Below are 10,767 nucleotides of genomic sequence, written 5' to 3' on the forward strand. Positions count from 1 at the left end.
TCTCCTCATGTTCTTGGATAAAGACTATGTAATTATCCAGAATAGTATTTTTCCTTTCTCTAGTGGATCTCCGTAAAGGTATTAGTTCTTGTAACACTTGTTCTTGAGGATTTTGAGTTTGTTATTCATGAATTAAAAAATCATATTGAGTTGGAGAAAATTCAATAATGTTTTTTAGAGGTTCCATACTTGCTTGATCAAAAGCAACTGTATGAATTGATTATGGAATTGTTATTAATTCTTCCTCTAAAATAAAGTCTCTAACCTTATTGTTCCCCTAAACTCAATATCCTCAAAGAATGTGGTTGTGTCCATTTCAAAAATTAAGTTTAATTCGGGATTGTAAAATTTGTAGCCCCTAGATCTTCTAGAATAACCAATAAAGTAGTTGCTCACTGTTTAGGACAATTTCTTTTCATTTGGCCCATAAGGCCTTGCCTCAGCTGGAAATCCCCATATGTGAAAATGTTTTAGACCAGGTTTTCACTCAATCCAAAGCTCATAAGGTATTTTGGCATCTGCCTTTGTTGGTACTCTATTTAGAATGTAAGTTGCAGTCTTTAGTGTCTCTCCCCCGAGTGACTATGGCAAGGTAGAATGACAAATCATACTCCTTACCATATCATTCATCCTAGGTGACCTTGTCGTGATGTACTCTGTGTTGATTCCACATTCTTCTAGGTATTTAGCAAAAGACCCTTGTTAGGGGCCAAATTGTTTCAAAAGTCAAGGAATCAACCTTGTTGCTTGTTCATCTTCTCATCTTTCTTGTGAATCAAGCTACCATGTCTATGAATAGCTAAACTCTTAGTGTCTGGATAGGATGTAGTCGATCTTGATCGTATGTATTTTTTTTATCCTTATTTTGTGAGCTAGTTATGAATCAATATAGATGTTAATATTTGTTTTCATGTTATTTCTATGGATTGATACTATTCACAAATATGTAATTTTCTTCTACAAGTAATAAATTTTTTTTATAAGTAATATATAATTTATTGTAATAATCAAAGCACCCTACACATTATTGTTAATCTTGTTATTCACAAACATAAAAAATACTTGAAGATTGATTGTCACCACACCTGAAAAATAAATCCGTGCTAATTTGATGAAGTTCATTTTATCATTTAATTTCCAAACTTAAAATGATAAATGTCTATCATATTCTAGTTATATCACTCGCATTTCTAGCATTCCAGTTACAAATTGTTAGAGCTTTATCATCTCTGTCTAAATCTTGTTTCCCTCATTCTTTCACACTCATTGAAATTCAGTGTTACTTTTTCAATTTTACTCATTCATACATTTATATACCTTCTAGACATCTTACTCATCCTCTTTTCATACCAAACTAGTTCACTCACAACCCATGTTCAATAATAATGCATCCGAAACATAGAACATGCATCACATTATGTGGGATCCAAAACGGACACGCATGCATGTGTATTTTCTAATTAAGACATATCATTCTCTTTTTTTTAATACCTTAGCTTATACAATTATTATATTTTTCAAAATCAAAACAAAAACATAATTTTCTAAAAAAAACTAATAAATCATAATTCAAACACTAAAATAAGGCTGATAACAATAATCTATGGATGGCATAATGAATGACGAGTTGAGTTATGAATGTTAATCACTCCTACCTCGTGTTTAATTTAGCTAATGTTTATAGAGCATTCGATTATAAACCAGTTTAGTAAATTACATGCTAAATTTTTGGAAAGAACCGTAATTAACTTAGAAGCAATTAATAACCATAGAACAAGAAACGCAAACGAGAAATTTATGAATATTAAAGATTTGAAAATGGTCAAGAAATCAATAAGATAACGCGCACAGTTACATTGACTTTAGAAAGAAGCCACCACCACGTTGCGTCCGAACCAAGACGCACACTGGACGGTGTTTTCACCTAACCTAACGGTGGGTCCCATTTCATTCCCGAACCGAATTAGGTTCGGAGTTCGCTTTCCCCTTCTATAAATTCACGTTTGCGATTTCGTTCAACGCGTAACTCTCTCGCTAAAGAAAATTTCTCAGGTGAGTAATCCCTTTTTCTTCGTTCTTTCGTAAATTTGATTAGTTTCTGTTCTTTGTAGTTGCGTTAATATTGAATTTTGATTTGTTGAATTAATCGCTTAATTTGATAATCGATTATGAGAAACTATTCGAATTCAACTTTTCGTGTTTGAATTTTAAGATTTGTGATTTTTTATTTGTGATTATTTTATTGCTTGAATTTAACCGATTTTTACTCCGATAAGTCAAAAGAGAGAGGAATTTGAACTTTTATATCTCAGATCTAGCTTTTTTGTGATCTAATTTTAATCACAATTTTCAATTATAATCGGTGAATCATCAAGATTTATGAAATTAACGGAAATTGAATGATGATGATGATGATCTTGATATAAATTTTATCTAACAATTTGTTCATAATCAATGATTATGATTGAAATTTGGTGTTGTTTTGTTAGGTTTGATTTTTAGGGTTCTTGATTGTTTATTAACATGGTTGATTTATGGTGCAGACAAAGGAACAAGATCAAGATGGCATTAGTTTCTGGAGGAAGATCAACCCTAAACCCCAATGCACCTCTTTACATTCCGGCTGCTTTTCGTCAAGTGGAGGATTTTTCTCCGGAATGGTGGCAGCTGGTGACAACACTGACATGGTACCATGACTACTGGCTTAACCAGCAGCATGATGATGAAGGATTCTACGCCGATGAAGATGAATTTGATGGAAATGATGTGGTTGATTTGCTTCCTGATGCATTTGATCTTGATGTGGATGATGATGATCTTTCTATTGAAGCTCAGCTTGAAGAGTTTATCAAGTCTTCTGAAGCTCAAGAAGAAGCTTATGCAAAGAAATTTACTGGATGAGGCGAAGATGGAGGTTTCAACATTTCTAGTACCAAAAAGGCTGAATGCGTTTGGCTTTCGGTCATTTAGATAATGTACCATGTCAGTTTTAACTTTCTGTAACTTTTGTATAGGCAAAGTTTCGATGTTCCTTCTTTAGTTACCCAAATCTATGGTAAAATAGAGAGAAGGAAAAGAGAGAAAAAAATGTAAAAAATATTTCAAGTATTGTTGTAAGTGCTGCAATTGCAATTAGTAATATGACAAAATGAAAAGAAAAAAAAAATTCTAAAATGAAATCTGGATTTGTTATTCACTCAGAATTTTTTAATGTTTCAAATTTCGTTTGACTGCACCAAACCAGCTATGTCTAGAAGCAAGTAATTTTTATTATCATATATAAAAATAAAGCCATAAATATTAAAATTATAAGAATTTAATGTATATCTAATATGTAGAGAGAATTATATTAATGTTCCTATGAGACCAAAAAAAAGAGTGTTTAATAGCTACGCACTACATCCATTCAAATGACAGCAGATCCTCTTATCCTTGTGTGTGTGAGAAAGACTCTCAAATAGACACAAGACCAATGTCAATTACAGCTTTGCTGAATAATTTCTCGCGAGCAAGGGCGGAAACAGTTTCTAAAATCTTTGAATCCATCCAATTCTTGAAATATCTTTATCAAGATGATTAATTTATGTTGCGAATGAGTGCAGGTACGACGTGGTAAGCGAGCTTCAATTCAGAACCTCTAAAAAGTTGAACAGAGGCTAAAGAGAATTTTGGAATTCATAACTTGGAGGAAAGAGCCACCAAACATGCAAGACCAACACCAATCCACAAAATCGGCTGAATTTGTTCTTACATTTCAACGGAAAACATTTTCAAAAATGAATGAAAAAAGAAGCAAAAATATTTTGAAGATAAAATGATGCTTTAGAAACCTTATATATCATATTTAAGTATTACAGACCGTAAGATCATCCGCACTATCAAATGTTGAGATCTCCTTGAAAACAGTTCGCAGGACACTCAAGCACTCTAAAGTAAGAGAGACATTTTGACCTGCGCAATGAGACAAATTAATCATGCCTAACACCACAATACATCTTGCAAGAAAATCATTTGACGCACTCATTTTTTAGAGCAACGACGTTCTATCAAAATGTCCTCCACGTCCTCAAAACCCTTAGTGGTACAAAAGCACATGTTGCAAACCTCACCCCACAAAGCAAATACTTGAGGGACATCTGCTTAGGGTTGCTCATAATGCACAAAGCAAAGACAAAGACTTGAGCTTAGGGTTGCTCATAATGCTCAAAGATACAAAAGCCCAATAACAGCATGGGAGAAAGTTCAGCAAAGAGCCTCTTCTCCCTCCAAACAGACAATACCAAAGACATGTCTCAAACTTTACTTTCAATCTCATCCTTTGTTATGGAAGAAAAAAAAAATGAATTTTGAATTTAGAAGTTATACTTTTCTTTATGGTGCTTAGAACCTAATTAGTCCTAATATTTTAAAATGAAACTTGAGCAGAGAGTACAAAATTTTAAAGATCATAATATTATGAGACTGCGGGTACAGAATGGGACCTCAAAGAAATATCTTAAAAAACCTACGATTAAAACGAACTATAGTGAGTAAAATACACTACATCCTAAAGTCTAGGCGTTACTTTACCACTATAACTGTACATGAAAGACATAACAAGTCTTACAACTCATCCCAAAACTGCATACAGTCACAGACTGTGACATCTAAACAACAATGAGTGTATTCATTCTCTATTCTCTTTGCATACGTTGGAGGACTCAATCACATTCACACCAACTTGGTGGAAAAAAATGGACACAAAACCCTCCAATTGCAAACAAATTATTGCCTCTACAACAAGTCACAGTTCAGTTACAGCTTCTACCATCCTTTTCAATGAAAGCTATATGAAACCAATTCAATTCATTTTGATGCAGATATCTCTGACCTTGCCCCTATGTATTCTTCATCTTCGTCTTCAAGTTTTTTCTTTCTTTGAGCTTCAAGTTTAGTTTGGTTGCCAATAGCTTCAGATAGAGTTTTTGGTAACCAAAAACCTGGTTTCTCCAAAGACGGGGCCCGGTCAAGGACCAATGGTTCTCTTAAAGTTATTTCAATTCCATCATAGGTCGATAATTTCATGGTTGCTTCACCTTGGATACATACAGAGAACCAACCTAAACCAGATATTGCTATGTCAATGCAGTTGACATCCCAACTAGATCCAGATACTTTTATTTGTCTTTCTTTCCATGTACCTAGTTCAGCTCCGCGCTCATTACCAATGGGAGGCTGAAATAAGAACAAAATGAAAACAAAATTAGGGAAAACATAGCATTGGAGTAGAAAACCTGGCTCTAAAGTAATAAATGAATAAACACACAGAAGACACAAACAACTGATCATGAAGTTTGGTCAAATGTGACTATGTAGTAGAGTGATTGCTGCCATTTTTTATTATGAAATGCTAATAGTGATTGCGGTCTCAATTGCAGGCAGAACACTGCTTACGCTCGAGCACTAGCCATACTCAACCTATAGATGAATTTAATTTCAGAATAGAGAAATAATTTGTTTTATTCCATGCAAGCTTGGCACAAATTTGCTAAGCAATGCATATATACCTTAAAACCAAGTCAGCCTACACGCTCCATCAATGAGCCACAGATACATCAAAATCTCTGCTGTATCGTATTCAGTACGAGCATGTCAATCAAATGGATTGACAGAAGACTTTGTTCATTTTCTAAATTATGTATAAAACATAAAATTAATTGATAAGTATGTCATTTTTTAAAGAAAAATGTAAAATAAAATAAAAAGTGTAACGCTAGAAGTCCGCGTCTTCAAATTTCCCGTTGAATTAAGGAAAAAAATATGCAATGAAAGATTAAAACAACGCCCACCGTGGGGCTCAAAACGCTAGAAGTCCGCGTCTTCAAATTTCCCGTTGAATTAAGGAAAAAAATATGCAATGAAAGATTAAAACAACGCCCACCGTGGGGCTCAAACCCACGAAACATAAATTAATTGATAAGTATGTCATTTTTTAAAGAAAAATGTAAAATAAAATAAAAAGTGCAACGCTAGAAGTCCGCGTCTTCAAATTTCCCGTTGAATTAAGGAAAAAAATATGCAATGAAAGATTAAAACAACGCCCACCGTGGGGCTCGAACCCACGACCACAAGGTTAAGAGCCTTGCGCTCTACCAACTGAGCTAGACGGGCATCTTGCCCTGACATCTCAACGACAACGTTATATTCTTATACCTCTTTTCAGCCTTTGGTCCCACGAGAATCTTTTATTGCTAACTCAACCCTAATATAATTTTATAATAAAACAAAGTATGACTGCATAAAACTATTGATACTGATGGAAGAATATTTAGTTTTGTATGAGAACAGGAAAAGGCTTACCTGCAGCCTGACGCCAACGTGATTATTCCAAATCTCATTAGCGTTTTCTGTTTTTCCCATGTGTAAAGAAACGTTCGGTGAAGCCCAGACTGTGACATATAGTGTTGCAACGTTGGCTTCAATGAGGTCAAGTCTTGCCAACCCACCAACATGTATAGCTTGTCCTGCCTGCAAATTGAAACCAGCATATATGATTCAAATCGCATCTTTTTGAAACATATATTAGTGTTGTCAATCATAGATTGCAAAAATATATCTTAGTGTTGTCAATCACGAATCCGCTACGCTAGAAATGTTATAGTATACTAGTATAGTGCCGCTATTTGACAAACTTTGTACTAAAAAGCTTATCACTGAACTATAGTAATTTGTACAAAACTACGCTACATTGTAGCCGATATTTGACAACACTTATTTACATACTAATGCACATAAAACCTAACAATCTCATCTCATTTCAATTCAATACAAATATCCATGGTTCATAATCTCCAAAAACCATAATTGCTCGAGTTTTTAAGCAGTAAACGAAACAAAACACTTAAATAAGAACTATACTCATTTTTGTTTGCTATTAACCGATGGGCATGAAAAAAAAATATAAATGTATAACCCATGCAAGAGAATGACAGTAGCAAAAAATAACTCACCTTAATTCTATAGGACCGAGGACGAAGTTCCTTCCGTATCTCAACCATCTTTTGTTCCTCCCGATTCAATCTCATTGACAACAAATACGGATGCAATAGCCCTGGTGTATCAAACATCTTAGCCTTAGCCGACAAAATTCCTGCAATCCTCAAGATCCCAAGTGTTGTTCCAGGAACCGGAGCTTCCGTGAGCTTCGTAACTTTAGCTCCTTCTTTCTTCGCAAACGCATTGATTAAAGTAGACTTCCCAGCATTTTGAGCCCCAATCACCCAAACATTCCCACGAGGACCAGCCAGAGTCTTCACAAAGGACAACACATTCCTCACACCTAAATCCTTCCGAGAACTAACCAAATAAACCGCGCTTAACTTAGGCGCTCCTCCAGCACTCGCACGATGTCGAACCCATCTGTCCAACCTCGTAGGAGAAACCTGAGACGGAAGTAGATCAACCTTCGTAGCCACAAGAACAAGCTTAGGCAGTTTCTTACCCTTCTTCGAATTCTCCTGCATTCCCTCCAATGCCTTAAACAACGACTTCACAGCCGTTCTCGGAAACGAACCGTCAAAATCAACACAATCCACAACCATGACAACAACAGTAGCACTACCACTACCAGCAGGATTCATCAACCTAGTAGAAATCAACCTATCGAAATCAAAATCAGGTATCAAATTCTCAGCTGAGTGATTCTTCACCTGCCCATAATTTCTCAAGGAATGACACCTAGCACAAACAGTAACCTCTTCTTTCACCTTCTCAGCTTCCCTAGCCATTCTCTTCTTCTCAGCCTTCGAAACCTTCTTCCTCTTCGCCCTCTCCAAAACCTCTTCAGTAATATTACCATATCCAACCCCAGGAAGTGTAAACCCATTCAAATCAACCTTATCATCCTTTTCTTCACCAAGTAACATAGCTTCTAACTCATCAGAATCCAAATCAAACTCATTAGCTTCTTCAACATCATCATTTTCTTCATCTTCTTCATCATCCTCATCCTCATCAACCCCATAATCCTCTTCTGTAAAAATCTCCACTTTAACCTCTCTTTGTTGATAATACCCAGGAAGATTTTGATCTTTATCTTGCATGAAAATTCCACAACCAGGGCAAATGGGTCCAAGAGCTTCATCTTCATCTCTCCCTTCACTCAAAAGCGGGTTTCTACTATCTCTTCTGGGAGTGGTTCTTCTAATAGCGTGGTTACCATTCACCGCAAAAGCAATAAAGGATGAACCTTTGTGAAACCGTTTAGCAGTATCTATAATGGAATCATGTTAAAACATTAATGGGTATGAGAAAAAAAGAAGAAAAATAGAAAAGGAGTTACCTGAGAAATGGCGGAGAGCGTGATAATGGGGAGTGTTGTTGAAGATGGGGAATTTAGAAGTGAGGTTAGTGGAAGGGAGTGGGATTGTAGAGAACCGAATTGACATGGCTTTGAAGTGTTGGGAGAATGAATGAGATAAAGTGGTTCGGGGCAGAGGCACCAACACAGTGTGTGCTAATTAGCGGTTGTCTCTAATGTCAAGTGTGAAGCGCCTTGTTAAACCACGATTCAAGTTTGTCTTCGATGAAAATTTTTATTAAATTTCATAAAGTCAAAAAACATTTAGGGTATGCTTGCTTAATGAGAGAAAATCGAGAAATGTTGTAAATTTTGAATATATTTCAAAAGTTTTAAATAATTTAATCTCATCTTTAATTGACAAATATAAGAAACTATTTTTTAATTATTATTATTAATTTGTTTTATTATGATTTTAAATAGGTTAAATAATTTAATAAGTTTGACTTGACTGAGTCAAATTCATTACTCCACCCTTCTCTTTCTTATATAAAATCCCTTACCAGTTATAAAAATAGGACAGAAAAATAGAACGTGAAAAATATTTTTTCTCCCTTTTCTTCTTTGTTTTCTGGTTACATCTTCTGGCAAAGAATATTTCTTGTTGTTCTGATGCCTCATAGTCTTATTAAGAATCTGAGAAGAACCTGTTGAATCCTGGGGAATTTGCGTTTATGAGGCGGATAAATCCTTAAGGACAGTGTACTTACACGTCTCAGGTTAATGTAACGACTTATTATTTTGCAGGTTCAATGGTTCTTATTATGAGAAGAGATGATCGAGTTATAGTGATGTTCAAATTTTTACAACAATCTTAAGGATTTATATTTAGAGTTGATTTGTTAAACCATTTCAGGTTTTATATTTTCAATTTCATCTTATATTGTTTTTTTTTTCTTCTTCTTCTGTTTCATGATTGATAAAACATGTTTATGATTCTAAAGATTTTAGCGTTATTTATCACTAGTAATATAATATGTGAATATAAATTCATAAAGTATTAGATTAAATATGATTGTCTGAGTGTATAATATATATATATATATATATATATATATATATATATATATATATATATATATGTATATATATATATATAGAGGGCATATCATATGAGAATAACATATTTATATGAGAATGTGAGAATGAATCTGAACCATTGGATTTTAAAATAAATGGTGGAGATTATGAGTGAATCTTTTTTTTCTCTCTCCAGTATCTTGAAATAAATGAAGTAGGAGAGAGAAAAAAAAGATTCACTCATAATCTCCACCATTTATTTTAAAATCCAATGGTTCAGATTCATTCTCACATTCTCATATAAATATGTCATTCTCATATGATATGCCCTCTATATATATATATATATATATGTATGATGGTCTGTAAATTTGGTTTATTTGATTGGGTAATGCTAACTTGTGCCCCAAGGGCACATGTTAAGAAATCTATAAATGGAATGTTTGTGTTGGATATAGAAACTTTGTGTTTGAAAATTGTGTGTTGATTTGATTAAAAGTTCATAGTTAATTTATTTATTTACTTTTTCAATACAAACATTCCATTTATAGATTTCTTAACATGTGCCCTTGGGGCACAAGTTAGCATTACCCTATTTGATTTATCTATTTAATGAGGTTTTTGTTATTGAGAAAGGCGTATGGAGGTATTGCTATGAGTTGATCAAAAGAAGAAAAAGTTGTATTGTTACAACCTACTCATTGATTTTTATTTGGATGGTCTCTATATCTAAAATCAACATCATATTATTTAAATATTTATTATATATAATAAATACATAGTACTAATTATTATATTAATATTAAGTTATTAAAGAATAACGTTTCTGTAGTATAATATTAAAATAAGTTAGAAATTGACTTTATGAATATTATTACAATCATTTAATATATTAATAAATATTTTAAAGATTAATACTTATTAGTATTGTTATTATTATCTGCAAAATTGATATTTATTTGAATGTGAATATGAAGGATACCTATGCTACTAACTAGATATATAGATTTATTTTGTGGCTCTCAAATACAAGTATTTCAAAAGAAACGAGGATGAGAATGTTAAAGTTTAAAAAGGAATCGTTTTTATTTCTATAGTGATTTAATGGGTATGAAATATCTGCGTTTTTGTGTGCTAGATTAAGAAATTATTCATGATATTACAATTAATTTTGATATAATGATAATACATTTATTTAATGTATTTTAATAGATATTAGTCATGTGTTTAATGCTAATTTATATTAATTTATTAGAGTTTACTATTATTTACACACACGAAAAAAAATTAATTGAATTTATTGTGTAGCATTGAGATATACTTATTATAAGAGATATTTTTTGTGTGACGATAAAATATATCGGATGCATTTTTTTTAATTTGCACAAAATATATTTTATTGTGGGGGC

The 10,767-nt window shown here is 33.2% G+C and overlaps 2 protein-coding genes and 1 non-coding gene across 3 annotated transcripts; 1 reads left to right on the top strand and 2 right to left on the bottom strand.

The window, feature by feature from the left end:
* The first annotated feature begins 1,825 nt into the window (after positions 1-1,825).
* LOC131610025 (protein EARLY RESPONSIVE TO DEHYDRATION 15-like) lies at positions 1,826-3,196 on the top strand. The gene is made up of 2 exons (XM_058881881.1): positions 1,826-2,052; positions 2,544-3,196. Exon 2 carries the CDS (start codon positions 2,563-2,565, stop codon positions 2,899-2,901), a length of 339 nt encoding a protein of 112 aa, XP_058737864.1. The 5' UTR covers positions 1,826-2,052; positions 2,544-2,562; the 3' UTR covers positions 2,902-3,196.
* Positions 3,197-4,424: 1,228 nt separating this feature from the next.
* LOC131610024 (GTP-binding protein BRASSINAZOLE INSENSITIVE PALE GREEN 2, chloroplastic-like) lies at positions 4,425-8,534 on the bottom strand. The gene is made up of 4 exons (XM_058881880.1): positions 8,321-8,534; positions 6,990-8,251; positions 6,340-6,507; positions 4,425-5,214 (listed from the first exon to the last, which is right to left on the bottom strand). Exons 1-4 carry the CDS (start codon positions 8,424-8,426, stop codon positions 4,846-4,848), a joined length of 1,905 nt encoding a protein of 634 aa, XP_058737863.1. The 5' UTR covers positions 8,427-8,534; the 3' UTR covers positions 4,425-4,845.
* TRNAK-CUU (transfer RNA lysine (anticodon CUU)) lies at positions 6,078-6,150 on the bottom strand. Its single transcript has one exon. It is a non-coding gene; the product is annotated as a tRNA-Lys (tRNA).
* Positions 8,535-10,767: the final 2,233 nt, after the last annotated feature.

This window comes from Vicia villosa, linkage group LG6, assembly GCF_029867415.1.
Source record: "Vicia villosa cultivar HV-30 ecotype Madison, WI linkage group LG6, Vvil1.0, whole genome shotgun sequence".
NCBI classification, from domain to species: Eukaryota; Viridiplantae; Streptophyta; class Magnoliopsida; order Fabales; family Fabaceae; genus Vicia; species Vicia villosa.